The sequence below is a fragment of the Pyrgilauda ruficollis genome, unplaced genomic scaffold (assembly GCF_017590135.1).
Source record: "Pyrgilauda ruficollis isolate IOZ18807 unplaced genomic scaffold, ASM1759013v1 scaffold85, whole genome shotgun sequence".
NCBI lineage: Eukaryota > Metazoa > Chordata > Aves > Passeriformes > Passeridae > Pyrgilauda > Pyrgilauda ruficollis.
The window spans coordinates 3,385,256-3,402,929 of record NW_024530488.1 but is presented as its reverse complement, the minus strand read 5'-3'; the positions used below and the strand labels follow the sequence as shown (position 1 = coordinate 3,402,929).

General features: G+C 43.3%; 1 protein-coding gene across 1 annotated transcript in view; it reads left to right on the top strand.

Annotated features, from left to right (window-relative positions):
• Positions 1-17,674, top strand: part of TSPAN7 (tetraspanin 7) — an 87,878-nt gene that overhangs the window by 63,795 nt on the left and 6,409 nt on the right. The window contains exons 2-6 of the mRNA XM_041487903.1: positions 5,500-5,688; positions 8,154-8,228; positions 9,748-9,843; positions 11,616-11,771; positions 15,999-16,082. Coding sequence (XP_041343837.1) covers positions 5,500-5,688; positions 8,154-8,228; positions 9,748-9,843; positions 11,616-11,771; positions 15,999-16,082 — 600 coding nt within the window. The remainder of the gene's footprint in view (positions 1-5,499; positions 5,689-8,153; positions 8,229-9,747; positions 9,844-11,615; positions 11,772-15,998; positions 16,083-17,674) is intronic.

Sequence of the window (17,674 nt, the reverse complement as noted above, 5' to 3'; positions counted from 1 at the left end):
TATTAGTTTTAGTCACCTGCCTGCCTGAAGAGGGCCCAGGGGCTGAGGCAGGAGAAGACTCAAAGCCAGCCACTCCCAGTGCTTGACAAGCTGTAAAGCAAGAACATTTTGAATGTGATCCATTGCCTATTTTGGGAAAGTTATAACATTTTCAGAGGTAGGCCAGTTATTTTTAAGTCTCTCTGGACATGCTTTTAACGCAGGATTTGTTCTGGATGTTGTCAAGGTCGGACGTTTTCTTCATGAAAAAGTTTCCCTCCTTTGGGGAAATGTCTGGAAGAGCTAATTAGCTGTGTGTCTTGGTCCTCTCTCATTTCCTCACAGCCTGCTAAACCTATTGCTAGACCTTTCAGCTTCAGCCAAGATGGATTGAGATAGCTCTTGTCTGCCTTCTCCTGGCTTCATCCTTTTTGTGCCCATTATCCATTTTCTTAGCCTGTTTGAGGAGAAGGTTGCAGGACAGTTGTGCAGAGACAGCATGCCTCTACCAAAATGCAGAGAGGCTGGTGTTTGGAAAAGGAAGTATTTGGGACTGAGAAACAGAACATACCAACAACATGGTTATTTTCCTTGTATCTGATTCTTTACTGCTGCTTTGAATTTCTTTTTAAGTTGCCCACATTTTACACTCATTTAGCGAGGTTGAAAATATGAAATGAAATAGAAGAATTATACCTACAGTGAGATAAATCCTCATTAATGAAATTGCCCTCCTGCATCTCAGTTGTGTAGATAAAGAGCTGGGGCAGAGAAATGCTGAGCTCCTCCTGCTTCTTTTGGATTGCTGTAGAAGGGATTGCTGTGTGCTCTACAGCAATCAGGATTGGCTTCCAAGTTTTATTGATAAACCTTAGGAATCAAAATTGCTCACATCAGTAATGAACAGAGGACATGAATTATGTGGACCAGTAAACCAGCAATTCCTGCTGTAATTTTATCTTCACCTCTGTAATTGACAAACTTTAAATATTCCATATGGCAGTCCTGAGTATAAGTAAGGGTTTGAATCAGGGTTTTGAATCTCTGTGGATGCGAGGTGTAGAACCTTTCATCCCTCCTGTATCAGCAGCAGCAACGTCCATATCATGCCAGCAGAGCTCTGTGGGTTTTGGGGTGTGAAGACAACAGGCTCTTTTAGGAGTGCTGTGCATCCAGTTGAAAGGAGTACATAGTGTTTTCCTGCCTGATTCTGACAGAATTAAAGACAGTGCCCTTTCAGAAGTTATTTTGTGAATACTCCTCTCTGCAGGCTTTGGTGCTGTTACCTAGAAGAAGGGGATTGATAGTTTAATCTTTGTTTTGGCACTATGAAAAGACGTAATTCTCAGACATTTTTCTGTTGCCTTTTGTTGAGAAACTGCATGTGTTTACTATTAGCCCTGATTTTGGGAATGCCCAGCCTTACCTGGGCATCACTCTCCCTGTGTCCTGTGAGGCTGTGGCACACACCCTCGTGTCAGTGCTGTTGGCCACATCTTTGCCTGTGTGTCTCCAAAAAGCAGGTGGTTCATTGGACAAATGGAGTTAGAGCTGACAGTCAGTTCTGCTCTATTTCTGCCTGCCTGTGGCATGGTAGCTTTCCCACCACATCCAGAACTGCAGATAGCACTGGAAACATCTGTATTGATGCGGAAGGAAGGTAAAAGGACTAGAAAGCCTGTCTGACTGAAATCAGTGACTGGTGGGATGTGCCTGTGGTACCATGCTTGAGGAGAGGCAAGAGGTAGAGTTGGGGAGGGAGGTTGGTTCACAGATTTTTTTTCAATTATTTTTTTTTTTTAAGCCAGAACAATCCAATTCATCTAGATTAAAACATTCTGTGGGAACATCTTGATTTCAGTGGTGTTTTTGTTAGAAAATGTCCAGGTGGCCCACCTGCTTCATTTCCTGCCATCTCATCAGTCAAAGGCTTCTGGGGTGTGTTTGCTGAGCCTGAGCTCAGAGGCACTGAAATGTGAGACCTGCTAGGGCTAAACAATGCAATTTCTGCTTGTGTGTAGCCTTTACAATCCTTGCCCTACTTGGATATCTCCTGTGTTTTTTTTTTCTTTTAACCTTTAAATTTTTGACCTAAATGAAGGGCAGGACTAATAATGTTTTATGGAATGCTGCATCTCTGGTTTCCTGGCTGAGCAAACACGAGTGCAAGGGGCTTCCACTGCAGTGAACTTTTGTAAGGAGGATATCATCTACCTTTGATGAAATCCAGGATGAAATAGCTTTCTAATAATGTTTCAAACTAGAGAAAGAACACAGAAAAGAAACAGAAGGTGCAGGGGAAATCCATCAAAACAGTGTGGGGGGAGGACAAGGTGCAAGCATGAAAAAGAGACAACCAAAACCAGCACAAGCCACTTGCAAGCCCATTTGTGGACACAAAACCTGTCTGAGTTTCTGGGGCTTGTTATGATCATGGGAACTTGTCCTAAGCATGGATAGATCAGGCCAGCCCTGGCTGCTGGCAGGAATCTCTCCAGTGATGTCCTCTGGTTGGGTGTGGATATGAGCTTTGCCTGTGTTACCCAGGGTGGGCTACTTCTGCTTAAACTAAGGCTTGTACAAAATCCAAGGAAAACTTTGAAGTTTTTATCTGAATCAAAAGCATTCGGTAAGTTTGTGACAGGCCTTAAAACTTGGGATTTTGGGTAGTTGTTCTCTTTTGCTTTCCCTTAAAAACACCAAAAGACAGGATCCCACATGTCTTCACATTTAGGTAGGAGTGTCTGGCAGTTGCTTTTCAGGAAGAAACTTTTTCCTTTTTGTTTTTTTCCCTTTGCAAATGCTTGTTTTTCTGTACCACTCCAGATGTCTCATTTGGGATGTTGTGGGCTGTGCAGCTGCCAGTGCATTTCTTCTGTGTCTGCTGAGGGTCTGGAGTGGGGTTATGACACTCTTTCCTCACAGGCTGTAGCTGTCATAGCATCTCCAGGACAAATCTTAAAATTCTTGCTGGGCCATATGAAGAGCAGATTTTGCTGTAGGAGTCGCTGGTGGAATTTTTCTGCTGCTCTCATGCTCCATGTGTGCTGGCACTTCCAGGTGTTTGTAAACAAACAAAGGTGCTTGGTTTAGGTGTTTGGATGCTGAATGCTCAGAGGGCCTCTGAAGGTCAAAGGGCTGGTAATCACTCTTCTCTGACTGCCAGGATATCCAAAATACTTTATACATCTCCTGTGTGATCATTGTCTGAATTGAAACTTTACAGTGGAAAGGGAGTAGGGAAGACTGGAGTGAGACTGCACTGGAGAAGGTGCTCTGAGTTTCCTTTCAGACCTTTCAGGTGTAAAGGGACACACAGCACCCTGCTTTTGTAATTATTGAGCCTGACCCACAGGTCACAGAATTAGGCAGATTTTGGGTCAAAGGAAGGGGATAAAGGGAAGATGTGTGTACTGATGGTGAGTGTCAGGAGCAGTGTTTATTCCTGCTGCCTTCTTCTCAGGCCAGCACTGTCCTGGTCTCCTGTCTGCCCATATCTTTCCTGCTTTTAAAGAAAAGTCTAAAAACCAAACCAGAAACCAGTACATTGATTGTTCCCTAACTGTGTGATGGCACAGAGAGGTAGTGATAAAATGTGTCCTGGAAATAAGGAAATGAGGCTTGCCTTGGGCTGGAGGTGGGCATTAGTCATACCACTGCTTGTGCTCTGCTGAATAAAGGTCATGGAAAGGTTTGTAGGGAAGCCTTGTGAGTTTTTTGTCTTCATAAGCAAAATTCCAGCCAGCACTGCTGCAACCTGAGGTGCATCTTCAGCGTGTTTTTGTGGAAACATCCCATCCCCTCTGCACCATGTCAAGCTTCCTAGGAGCTTAGACCTCCCAACAAACTCAGGGATTTCCTTAAATCCCTGTAAATCAGAGCTCTATTAAGAAGGAGAAAGGGAATAAACCACCAAGAGGCTTTCCTCCTTTTTTCCAAAGTCTGTGTGTGCCATAAATTGAATAGGCCCCCCTGAGACCTGGGGAAACCAAACTCTTAAAATGCATAGTAAAGGGTTAGTAATTGTTTCAAACAGCCAACTAAAAATGCTTTTTATTAGGAGACTTGTGCTCTCTTTCATATGTGAAGCTGCCTGTTCATTTTGGCAGTGAAGGCTGCTTTTATGCCTCCCTGGGGATGGTGGTAAAACTTTCAGCAGCTTAGGCACAGAAACCAGCCCTTTGTGGAACGGGAGGCGAGAAACCAGAAGTTGTTCTGCAGATTTCCCAGTGCCCTGCAGCTTGCTTTCAGATTTTGCTGATTAATCCACTTTTGTTCAGGACAAGGAGAGGTGAAGACAGTGCTGTGCAGGGATGGGACAGGGCAAGGGCATTTGCTGTCTGTGGGTTTGTAGGCTCCTCGGTGATTTTTCCTGACATTTGGCTGTTGGGTGCAATAGCAAGGATTCAGCACTTTTCACACAGTTGCTCTGAAAGATGGACAAGAGCTGGATTTACTCTTATTGCCAGTGTCAGCAGGAGAGCAGAAGTCTCTGCTAATCCTGTCCCAAAGTGGCAGCAGAAATGCCAGGGAGGCTGATCAAGGGGAGCAGGGGACACTCGGGACGCGTGGAGCTGGCCGTGTCTGTCGGCGGGCTGCAGGAGCAGAGAGCTGTTCCTGCCGGTGGAACGCTGCATCCTCCCTTGGCAGTGATTACTCTTAGGTGTTTGTCCTTCAGTGGCAGCCTCAGTGCAACAGGTGCTGGAGTTTAATTCGTCTGTCTGTCCCTCTGGAGCTCGTAGAAATCTTGAGGCTCCCTCCTGCCAGCAGCACGGCACCAACACATCCCTGCAGGATGGCTGTGGGCTTTGCAAGGCTTTGGGTGCCCTCCCCAGCAGCTCCTGGCTGGAAGCCTGGCTGCTGAGAATTTTAGGCTTTCTGTGCTGACAAGCACTGACCCCCAAGAGAATGCTGCATTTGACCTGAGGCTGTGGTGAAGGCTTCCGAAATTGAGTGATAAAACTGAGATTATAAGTGTGTAGTTTGAATAGAAGTGTATAATATCACATGGCAGAAAAATTAAAATTTAAAGCTTTAGAATATAGTGATATGTATAAAACAAAATAAAAGTTTTAAAACAAAAGTTAGTCCTTATTCTTCACAAGTTTAAGTAGTATTGTATAATTAAATTTTAAAAATCCACATTATGAATGAAAAATAGTTAGCTATTAAGTGAAAAGTAAAAATAATTTAAATAGCATATCTTAATTAGACAGTTTATCCTTAAAAAGCCTGGTAAAGAAAAAAATACAACTCCATTTTTAGTGTATTAAAGCACTATAAAACCCATAATTTATAAGATTATAATATGAATAAAAGGTAATAAACACGTAAATCCAAACAAAAAATACCATCTTACATATTTAACCCCAACCTTCACCAAAAAAAAACCCAAAAAAAAACCCAAAAAAAACAAAACAAAAAAAAATACAAACAGCAAAAAACCAACCAACCAAAAAAAAAAACCAAAAAAAGCAAAAACCCCGCAGTTCCTGACAGGTTTGTCCCCTTGCTTTGCAGATCACTGGCGTTATCCTCCTGGCAGTCGGCGTCTGGGGCAAGCTGACCTTGGGCACCTACATCTCCCTCATTGCTGAGAACTCCACCAATGCCCCCTACGTGCTCATCGGGACGGGCACCACCATCATCGTCTTCGGCCTCTTCGGCTGCTTCGCCACCTGCCGTGGCAGCCCATGGATGCTGAAGCTGGTGAGCAAACCCCAGAGCCTGAGGAAGGGCTTGGATCAGTTGGGATTCCCCCCACTGTCACTGCAAGGGGTGATAATCAGCACTGACTCCGTGATTCACACAAGCCTGATCAATCTCTTCATTATTGTTATCATTATTAAGGAACCCATTGCTGTTATAGACACTTACAATACAGCTGGACCTAATTGGTCCTCTAATTAAAACACCATCACCATTGGCTAATTAAGAACTCACCCTTTGGTAAACAAATCTCCGTAACACATTCCACGTGTTCACAACAACAGGCGCAGCGAGTGAAGATAAGAATTGTTTCTCATTCTCTTCTCTGATCTCACAGCCTTCCCCAGGACAATGCCTGGGAAAGTTGTGCCTGTTGCTCTCTGTGGCCAGAGAGCTGCTGCCACACCCTGACAGATGTTGGTGAAACTTTTTAGGCACATAAGCTAGATTTTATTAATCATTATTTTCAATGTTTGTGCCTTTTGGACAAAGGGAAAAAAAACCCCTTCACCACAACCAGTTTTTGATTGACTGTGACTGAATTTTGCTACATATGGCACATAGGCCCAAGTGTTTGGAGCAGGGTGGTGCTGCTGAATTGCACTGTGAGTTGTTCTACAGTCATTCTGGTTTTCTGTGAGCCAGATAGATAAATGTATTTACAATCTTGAAGATGCCCAAAGAAATGTGAGATTCTTTTGAACTGTATTTTAAGGGGTCAGTTTAATACCCTGATGTGAAATTATGGAATGAATAGTTGGTACCTCATAAAAGCACTCCAGTCCTTCTTTTTCTCCTAATGTTCACTAGGATAGAACAATTCAACCCAAAAAGCAGAGCATTTATAGTATGTTTAGCCTCACCTCAAAAGCAGCAGGGGCTCGAGGTGCACTGAGCAGAGGGGAAGCTGTTGTCCCTCAGTCCACTTTAACCTCTCTCTGTATGAGTTTCTCTGTTCTGACTTTTCCAGCCTACCTTAAAACTCAAAATAACAACCTGTTAAACAAACTTACATGATAAACTGTGTTTCTAGGCATATTTAGGAGCAAAATCCTGCATGAGGAATGATTTGAAGGGTGGAAATAGCACTTGTGAAGCACTGAACTAGTGAGAAAGGGCTTGACAGTACAGTGCATCTCCTGTGGTTTTCTAAGGAGATGGGATGACTTTTCTCTAGTTTTAACAGCTTTTTTAAAAAGAAAGGACATGTTAAAGGGAGTTAATTTCCTCAAATGATGGCAGGGAGGGGAAGGGGAGAGGTGGCAGCTGCAATTCCAGCAGCTGGTGGCCAGCTGGCAAGAACCTCACTGCTGTCTCTTGCTGGTGGTGGGCTGTCAGGGCATGTGCAGAGGCTTGCTGGAGTCACTGCAGTCCAGATGGGAAAGGGAAAAAGGTGAATGATGATATAAATCCATAAGAAATCAGGCTCTGCTAGCTGCTCCATAACTTCCTTAAAGCTATGCCACGAGCACTAGCATGTGCTGTTCCAAGCACGTGGGTTTATTTTCATTGTACATACAAGAAATATTTCTAAACTTCTTTTCTCTCCTGAACAGTGTTTTGACAGCTGCATTAATTGGACACTTTTTTCCTAGTTCTGCTTTCACCATTGTACTCCTTTCCCCAATAACCTTTCATGAAAGCTGAGTTTCCCTTTTTCCACTAAATCCTGCTAGGAATTAATTTAATTTAAAATATTTGCTTTCTTAATTAACTGTTACTTAGCAGATGGAGTAAAAAAGGTAATTTTTCCTCCAGAAAATTAAGCTACAACGTCAGATTTTACTATCCCACTTTGCATTTTTTCTTTACCTTCTTTATTTCTGCTTAAATATATTTTTAGTACTTGGTGACTGCCTACACTGAAAGCTCTGTTTTCAAGGTTTATTTAGCTCCTGATCCAAATGCTGCACCTAAAGCCAAATATGGACCTTGGCTCAGCAAACTATTTGGAGCATATGTCTGGTGTTTCTGTGAGAATATTTCCAGTGAAGGCAATGTTTCAGTTCATTCATTGGAGAAACTTCAGGAACCAGGCAGCAAATCCCAGTCTGGCAGTGAGATAGATAAACACAAACCAAAACACCTGGGGAAACCTACTGAGCTTAGCAGAGCACCATGCAAACAGGAAGGGTCTGTTTGTGTTCCTTATTGCAAGATCAAAACCTGAGTGGCTTGGATTCACCTCTGGCACGTGAGTGTGTTTTAATTTATATAAGAATGCTGAGAAACGTGGGCACAGAAATGTCAGAAAAGCCAGTAATTAAGCAATATGTATTAGTTGTGAGTTGTATAAACACATGTATTACATTCAGGTCATAACCTGTGTATCTCCTCCAAAGGACCTTTTGTTTCTTAACATCTTTGGAGGGTGCCTGGGGGGGAAGTTACATTTCATGTGATAATATCTCTGCTGAGACAAAAGCCTGTCATGCTCTGACTTCTCTTGCCTCCTGCCTTTCCAGTATGCCATGTTCTTGTCCCTGGTGTTCCTGGCTGAGCTAGTGGCTGGCATTTCAGGGTTTGTCTTTCGCCACGAGGTAGGTGGAAATGTGCTGAGCTGGAGGGTGGGAGGTGGAAATGTTTGCAGCTGGCAGTGCCTCCCTGGGCAGGAGCTGCTGAGGAGCTCCCTGGAGCGTGGAGAATGTGCAGGGCACTGAGAGCAGCAGCTCCAGCACATCTCCAGGGATGGGGCTGCTGTGCAACAATAACTTGTACAGCTCTTAAAATCCAGTGCCATTCCAAATGAAGGGATTTAGCCAAAGCTCTTGCCCTCAGCTGCCTGGTGATTTACTCAGGAGCTATCAGGTTTTGTGTGTCCACCATGGAAGATCTTCTTTACTCTTTTACGCATGCTGAGGGCTGCAAAATAGATTAAATGCTTTTCTTAAACACAGCTTTTTCAGCCAGGCAAATGCTGGTTTATGTAAGGTAGAGACAACTTCTGCATCACACCAGACTTGCTGTTTTGTAAATCTTTTTTTTCTTGGGCAGGGGGGAGAGAGGGGGTGGGGAGGGAGTGGGATGGGATTTCATTTCTATCTTGAGAATAAGGAGAGATTAAAAGTAGAGTGAGGGAGGAAACTGGGACAGGAAGAAGCTTTGGAAAAGCGTGATGGTCTAGATTTGTAGTAACACTCCTGCTTTATCCACTGTAATCAGTCTATCTCTGGCTGTAGGTCCACAGACCCACATGCCACTGGTGCTGAACCAGAGCAGCCCCAGAGACCCTCCTTGTCTCTTCTCTTTGTATGAGCTGGTTTTCCAGTCTCCTTTTGACACGACATTTCCATTGCTATAGAGTTTTCTGCTGCTCACCCTTGCAAGCAGTGGATTATTTTTAATGATGTGCTGAGGTGCCTGTCCACCTGCTGAGGATTCCCATTCCATCCCACCTAACCTGCAGCAGCCCCAGTGTCAGTCTGCTCCCTTTTGAGAGAGGAAGTCTCCTGTGAAGGCCACAACCATGTGGGTTGTTCACATCATCTGCTTCCCAGCCCCTTCCCCACCCAAAGTGCCATTCCTGATGATGTTCCTGACATTTTCCTGCTGAGGGGCCTCTTGTTCCTTACCCAAATCCCTTTGGTGCTGGGGATGCCTGGTCAGGAGATTTATGTTTTACTTTGGTGCCACTGGCTTGTGTCCCCAGGGTGTTTGCACAAGGTTTGGCTCCCACCTGGCATCCATGAGCAGGGAGAAGCATGCAGTCTCCTTCAGACTTAGTGCTGGAACAAAGTGTTTGGAGGGAAAAGCATAAAACTATTTCTTTTTGATGGGCTAAGTCATTTTACAGTATTTTTTTCAAACATATTAGTTTGCTGGGGGAGTCTTGTTTTTGTGTCTGATATCCCACTGGAAAAATGGCATCAATTATTCCTGACAGTTAAGAGGGAGCTCTGCCAGCACTGAAAACACCCTTAAAAACAACTGTGAAGGGCTAGTTTGGGTGTTTTGTTAGGAAATTTGTTAGGAAATGCATTTGTTTCCTGCAAAAACTGCTTCAGATGTTGTGCTTCTTATTGCTCATGTGGGCTGGTTTTTTTTCCCTCACCCTCACAGATCAAGGATACTTTCCTTAGGACATACACTGAAGCAATCCAGAACTACAACAAGAATGATGAGCGGAGCCATGCAGTGGATAACGTACAGGAAAGTGTAAGTCTAAAACTGGGTACCAAAAATTAGTCAATAGAGAAAGCATGGATTTAATCCCAGAATGTGAAGTTTTCATGGCTCACCCTGCAAGGTGTAATTTGCAAGGCAAATAGAGGCTGGCAAAACTGATCTAAAGGAAAAGTATTTCAGCTGAAGTGCTTGCCCAGGATTCCTAAATTTTAGTGAAAAAGCTGTCTGATAAAGGCAAGGCCTGTCCCACTGGCTTGTTGTTGGTCCCAGATCTTGAATTAGGTTTATGGGGCAGGTATAGTCCTAAAGAACACACCTTGTTCCTAAGGGAATTTGACAATAAGATCATAAAATATTTTAAATTTGAGCTGGATGAGACAGGGTTTTATAATCTTGTTTCCTGCATCACTGATAAACTGCAGCAGTTCTCTTCACAAGTACAGTGAGAGGCTGGCAAAGGAGACCTGGTGAGTTAAGGAGAAAAACTGGGTATCTTTTCCCCAGAGGAAAATGGAGGGGAAAACTGCTGAGGTTGGCAGTGAAAGCTGTGCTGGAGGGATGGGGAAGGAGCTTGGTGGAGAAGATCCTCTCTGACCCTCAGGGGTGGTAGAAGGGCAGTGGGGGTTGCCTTGCCTTCCAGCAGGGCACAGGGCAGGAGCAAATGCCACAGCACAGCCAAACCAGCTGGGGATGCCACCCACCAGAGACCAAGTCCACCAACTACAACACAGAGCGATAAAATTCACATTTAAATTCCCACTGGAAGCTGTGCCCTAGCAAGAAGCTATTCCTTCAGTTTGCAATACGTTCCATGAGGCAATTTCCTTTCCATATGACTGTGGCTCGATTGAATGGCTGAAATGTCAGTGTAATTGTATTGATGATTTCCAAACCTTTAGAAAATAAAACTGTAGTGTTGGACCCTTCAGCATGGCTGAAACTGTTCTCTAACCTGGCTTCTCCTGGTTAGCAGGTTACTGCAGTGCTCCAAACTGAATATATTTTGTTGTCAAATTGTCTGTTTGCATAATGTTAACATGTATTTTAAATTTTTGATTCCTTGGAGTTGACCAAACGAAATAGTTCTGAGTAGTTTGTCAGTGTTTCTGTTGTAGCAGAATGTTAATTTCATTCATAGTTCTCTCTTCGCAGGAACTGCATTTATAAACCCTTTCCATGCAGAAAATTCAGCACACACTCTGTACTTTTGAGTCTCTGACTCCTAGCTTAGGATCTAAATCAGAACATCCTTCCCAATTTAGGGTTTTCTAGCTGACTTCCTAGATACACCCTGTGAACATATGGTCTCTTTCTATTCACAGCTCAGTGAATTGTCCTAGAAATTATTTTGGTGAGTTAGAGAGGCTTCACCTTATTGATTTGTACTAGTTTGAACCTCGATGTGTTACATGTAATTCTGTGTAATGCTTTGAGGTTTTGAATTTACAGGGTCATCTTTAATCAAACAAAAAAGTAAACAAAACAAACGTACAAAAAAACGCCAACAGACCATCAAGTAAAAAAGATGGGTTTACGGCTGGACCTTTGTCAAATGTTACAAATAATAGTTCTGCTCATAAAATACCTTATTTTAGTAGGTCATCTGCTCCCATGTTCTGTAAGTTACATCCCTGGTACTTTTGTAATTAATGGGGCAGAGGTGGTATCAGCTTTTCAAAACTTGAGGTGCCCTGTCATTACTTTGATTATGAGCTTATGAAGTGGGCTGAGATGATTCTGTTCTAGTTTTAATTCTGTTTTATTTGTTTGTGTGTTTTAAACCTGCCTCTTATCCCTCCCAGCTGAGCTGCTGTGGCATTCAGAGCTACACCAACTGGAGCACCAGCCCTTACTTCTTCAAGCACGGCATCCCTACGAGCTGTTGCATGAACTCCAGCGACTGTAACACTCAGGATCTGCGCAACATGACCGTGGCTGCCACTAAAGTAAACCAGAAGGTACCAGTAACCTGTGCCAGGGGCACTTGTGACACCACCCAGCACCCCAGTGGAGTGTATGCCTGCTTGCAGGTGCATTTCATTTCATTTCATGGTTGATAATGTGCAAGTAAGGCTGAAGTGATGGTAAGGATGGGCTTGGTCCTGCTCTTGCTTCATTTTCTTTGAGCTGGCCTTTCTGAAATCCAATCCCAGATGCAGCAGTTCTGAGGAAACACAGGATTGACAGTAAATGCTGTGGTTGGTGGGTACATTTATTGTGAGTTAAAATCTTTGGAGGTGTAGGTCTGTGAGCACAGCCCAGCCAAAGCGACCCCTTCCCTGGGGTCACCTGGAGGAGAGGGTTGGGAAGACAGAAATAGTATTGAGAAGGCAAGTAGGGAGAACAGGAGGAAAATTAATAATTAGAGAATAAAAATACAGAAAACACTAAGAAAGGGAAGAATGAAGAGAAAATAATGCAGCATCTATGCATTAGACATTGTGCTGAAGAAGTGCTACTCAAGTTATTGCTTCGAGTGCTAGTTTCATCAATTCTTTCTCACTTGAGATTTGCAAGAGAGGGAATAGTTTGTTGGTAAGAGGAATTATATTGTGGCTAAACCACCACTCTAAGTAGCAGCACAGCTTAGTCAGACTTAAGGATTCTTTTCTTTTCTGTTTTTATTTTCAGAGATCTATTTTAAAAATAAATAGAAGTCCTGAGGACAACAGAGGAAATATGGAAATGCCTCTGTCTCTTCTGTTTCTGTCTTTTTCACCTCAGTCACCTGTGACTCAGAAGGTTGGACTGGTGGCTGAGCACAGCCTGAAACATCTTTGAAAACCAGTCAACTAGACAACATTTTCTGACATGTATTGTAAAAGTGATGCTAGAGGATTATTTTCCACTAAGCTTTTATTTTTCCTTTTTTTCCTTTTTTTTTTTTTGCAATGGTTTAATGAGAGCCACTTGTTGCAGATGTGTGGAATGTTGGTGGTGTCCATTGGTTGAGTAACTCACAGTCAGCACCAGCAGAGTAATCTTGCATGAGTATGGAGGGTGAGCCACTCTGTTCAGCTGCTCCTTGTGAATTTGTACTAACTTGATGTTTTTGCAGAAGTGGAAGGAAGGTGAGAGGCAGGGCAGGGTGGATGTAGGGCATGTGCAGTACAGCCAGCACCCACGGGCATGGTGCCTCCTGGGCAGCCCACCCTGAGCCTCTGCTTCTGCTCCCCTTCCCAGCAGGAGAAGCTTCCCAGCTTTCTGCTGTGGCTGGTGTTCCAGCAGCTTTGCAGTTCAGCACAGCCCTGCACTCCAAACCTTTCCTGGCTGCAAAACCGTTCAGGTACCATTGGCACTCCCAGCACTGATCTGGGTTTCCCCCAAGTGCCAGGCTTGCTCTGCCTGCTCAGGGAAATCCCTGTCCTCTTGGGAGTCCCTCTTGTCTCAGGATGCCTGCTGAATTGTAGGAAGTGACTGAGGAATCAGTGAGTTCTAGTCCGGGGCTATAACACATTTCCAGCCATTCTTGCTCCTTGCTCTCCTGTCAAATGCACAAGTCACCCAACTCAGAAAAGCACTGCTGGTTCTTCAGGAAATAGCTGAAGTAATTACTTGATTTAATTACCTAGAGGAAATTTGGGTGTTTAGAAGTTCATATGGTTTTGTCTCATTTTCTGACATAGCCACTGAAAATCAGAGGTTGCAGATTTCTATTCAGTTGTTGTGAGATCTCGGAGTTGTCCCAGACATTTGAACAAAGTGGGATGCTTCTGAAAGGTTCATGGGAATAAGAAGCAAGAAGGAGAAAATGTTGTTCTGCCCTGTCCTTTCACTTCAGATAGATACCAAACATCATTGCCTCTGACCCAAGCCCCTTGCTCAATTTGGAAACAGGCCCTTTGCTCTCTGAGTGCTGGAGAAAAAGGAAAATATTTATTGCCTGTGTTGTGGAAGACCCATCTCAACCATGACTGTGGACAAGTATATTTGGATTATATCTTTTGGTAGATTTTGAAAAACTATCAGAAAAACGAGTTCTCTATGAGCTAATCAAATTATTAGCAGTTTCTGAGGACTACTAATGAATTAACCAAAGAGGATTAAACTAATAATACAATTACAGGACTAAAAGACAGCATTCCTGGATTTTCTTTGCCAGCTCTGACCCTAACTTGCTTAGTGACCTTGGGTTAATTATTTAGGCTCTCTGTTTCATCTCAGGCAGCACTAATACCTAACTTTAAGGGCTGTCATTAGGATTAGCTAATTAATGTTCATCTAGTGCTTTTAATCACAGTTCTTTACCAAGAAACCTCAAGAACTATTTATCTCTAAAATCTTAAGAAGGGAACAGATGCATGGAGTCGAGAAAGATCAGATGCTTTGTAAACTGTCCCTTCTGTGCTCTGGATCTCTGATCAGCACCCAGGGGTGCTCCAAAGTGCTTCACACACTTCTGTCCTGTAAGGCACCAGTGGGTGCTGCCTGCACTCAGCCCATGAGCAACTGAGCCATATGTAAGCAATGTTCTTCAGAAAACAGATTATTGTGGCTTGGGAAAACAGAGTCTTCAAGTGAGGAGGGTGATCAAAACTCTGCCATTGCATCTTTTGTTGACAAGAGCTTCTGTCCTCCTAAATTACCACTGTGCTTCGGTGTTGCATCTCTCGAAGGCTCTTCAACAGAATAGGTTTCAGAAGAGCTGGGAGAGCATTAAGCCATGTCAGACAGAATGAAAATGCTGCTTGAGAAATCTAATCTCATTGCATAACATGTAAAGCACGCAAACTGTAGTTGTTTGATGGGTTAAATAAGCAAGCTTGAATCAGACTTGCTGTACACTGTGGTAAAACATAGTTGATATGTACACATAAACATTTCAGAAATTAATCAGGACCAGCTGTGCTGGTCCTCAGCTACTATTAGGTTCAGCACTTCATTACTCTCAGGATTAAATGTCTTGTGATGTTATAAAAGAAGTTAAAGAAATGGTACAATTTATTTAATGAATGGCCTGTCTGAAATAAAGAACATTGTTTGTCCTTCTCGCTGTTATTTTTTACAAGCACCTGATGCTCTGAGGCCATCAAGAGTTCTTACAGTGCTTGCAGAATGAGGAGGGTTTGGGTGTAGGTGAAATGTGGAGACTCTTCTCTCTTATGGGACAGGAGTTCAAGCTGGGAAAGGCAACTCACTATTACTTCTGAGTTTTCCAATTTCTGATCAAGTGGATAAAGATATAATGTATAAAACGCCTCAGGACTGGCCTTAAGCCAGAGTGTTGGTCATTTGAGGAAGGTGGCAAAAGGGGCTGAGCAGTGACTTTGGATTGTGGGGACAGATAATGGGGGTTAATAATGACAGGGTTAATAAAGAAAGAAAAAAGGCGTGTAGTGGTTTTGGTGCCATCTTTCTTTTTTTCTTCACTTATCAAATCACATGTTTAGATTAAATTAAGCACCACAAAGTAAGAGATAACTTCAAATGCTTTTTTGAGGGGTCAAGTAGGTGAGGGGAGAAACTTGGCAAACATTATTGTACTGGGGGCAGGGGGGGACATCTCAAAAACTCTATCCAAGAGAAGGGCAGATATTGTACGTGAGTCCTCTGGCCCCAGTCTGAGCTGTGAATTGAGGCCTGAGAAAGCAAGTCAGCAGAGAGAAAATTCAGTTTGGGGAGCAGGACAGGGAATTTTGTGTCCAAGGGCAAATGAGCCAAGAAAATTCATACAAACCTGTTGATAACTTTGTTACATGGTTTATTTTAAAGTTACATGCTGTTCAGTGCCTTGCCTGGTGTCCTTTGATGGGTAAAGGCAAGCAGAATGCCTCAAGGGACACTTTATTAAATATCTAGAGTATTAGGAAATGAGCATCATTTATTCATTTTTGACATCTGTATTGTATTATATACCATTGGTGTATTGTTACTGGTTTGGTTTCATGTCAAAGCTATATTGTTTTTTAACTGACTTCCTTTAAAAAGACCCATAAAGATGAGTGCAACATCACATTTAGATTTTAAAAGTATTGAAATGCATTTGTTTCTAAAAGTAATTTGTTTTACCACAAGTCCACATCATTCACTCAGAACTGCTATTTTAGAAAAAGGTGACAAAAGGTGCTGTTGGAAATTACAGCAGAAATATTGCCTAGCCAGAGTTCATTCTAAATGAGAAATTTGTATGTATGCATTCATGGCAGGGAAGGTCAGTACAAAGAATGATGATGTTTGTTTTCCAGGGCTGTTATGACTTGGTGACCAGTTTTATGGAGACAAATATGGGAATCATAGCTGGAGTGGCTTTTGGGATTGCATTCTCACAGGTAAATACACAAACACTCCCCTTCCCCTCTTTTCTTTTCTCCTCTTTTTCCTTACCTGGACTTCAGGGAAGGAAGGATTATGGAAAGGGACTGAACTCAGCATGCTCATTAGTCCTGAGGTCATCTGTTCATTGATTTTCTTTTTTTCAACTTAAATGAAGTTTCTCCTTGGGAATATCAGTTACGGTTGAGCTAATGACTAGCTCAAGGAAAACAACTTGTCCCTGCACTGGGTCAAATAGAGGTTAACCCAATAAAACATTGGCTTAAATGGAGCATAAACGCTAAGAAGACAAATAGCTTATCCATTGTTTGGGTAGGCTTCTATCTTCTAAGTACTCTTATTTGTTCTTAAAGGACTCAAGAATTCAAAGGAGTGCACCCTCAGGCCTCCCCATCCTGGACCTGGAGCCTGGAGAGGACACTTTGTGACCAATTTTATTTATTTTCCCTTTAACACTGAACAGTGAGAAATGTTAAGTCTACCAAAATCAGATTGTTAAACCAACTCCTTGTCTGCACCAAAATGAGTGTGGCAAGAGAGCAGCAAGAGGACAGCTGAGCAGGGGTTTTCTGCTCTATGATATCCAAACTGCATTTATGTAGACAGGAATTGGGGAAAGTATAGCTCTGGTCAGATTGTTCTGATCGAGAAGGGGCAGAAAACACCTGCATCTTTCAACAAGATGCTCTTTATACCAGTCACTTTGTGTGTCACAGCAAGGACTCTGCTGGAAACACGCAGAAATGAGAGAGAGAGAAATGTGCACAATTCAAAACTGTCCCCAAGCTGTGTGAAAAATGGCCCCCACATCTTCTCCACCAGCATGCACACAGCCTGAGGGAGCCCTAAAATTCTCTGGGCTCAGACTGGCTGACTGCCCTGCCTTGGGCATATCTGGAGGCCTGATGCTCTGTAGCCAAGGTGTTGGATGTGAGCAGCCTGGGGTTTGGTGTGGGTGGAAATGTTGGTTCATCACAACAGAGCATGTGCCTGCCTGTCACAGATCCAGAAAAGGTGAACAATCTGGAGCTGATTGTGCATGGACAAGGGGAGGTCAGGGGTTTTTTTAATAGGCTATTCTAATTCTTGTTGAATGGTGACAGTATTGATATTCTTCTCCAGCCTTGATTGTGGCTTGATTGCTGCTATAGGATTCCAGGCTCGGGTTTCAGTTTGGGTTTTAGATAGCCAGAAGGCTCTAAAGCATCTTTTTAAATGCCTCCTGTAAAGCTATCCAAAAGAAAAACGAGACAAGTAGAATTGTAAAATATGCTGCTGGGGGAAAAAGTCAGGACCAATACTTCCTGAAAGCATTTAATGGGTGTTTCAGGCAGGCTGCAAGCAGCAAGGGCTGCAAGGCACTTTGTGGCTGAGGGGGAAAACCAGGTGGGTTTTGGTGTGGTGTTGGCATCTCAAGCTGCTGGTGGCACCAGGAGCTCTGCTGCCAGGTGGGGATGTCACTCCCCAGCGCAGGCACTGGTCTCTGGCTCTGTGAGGACATACCCAGCTGCTTGGGGTGTTAGCAGACTTCTAAAAAAGAGAAGAGAGAGGCTGCAGAGGGGAAAAACACAGCTCTCCCAGGCTGTGA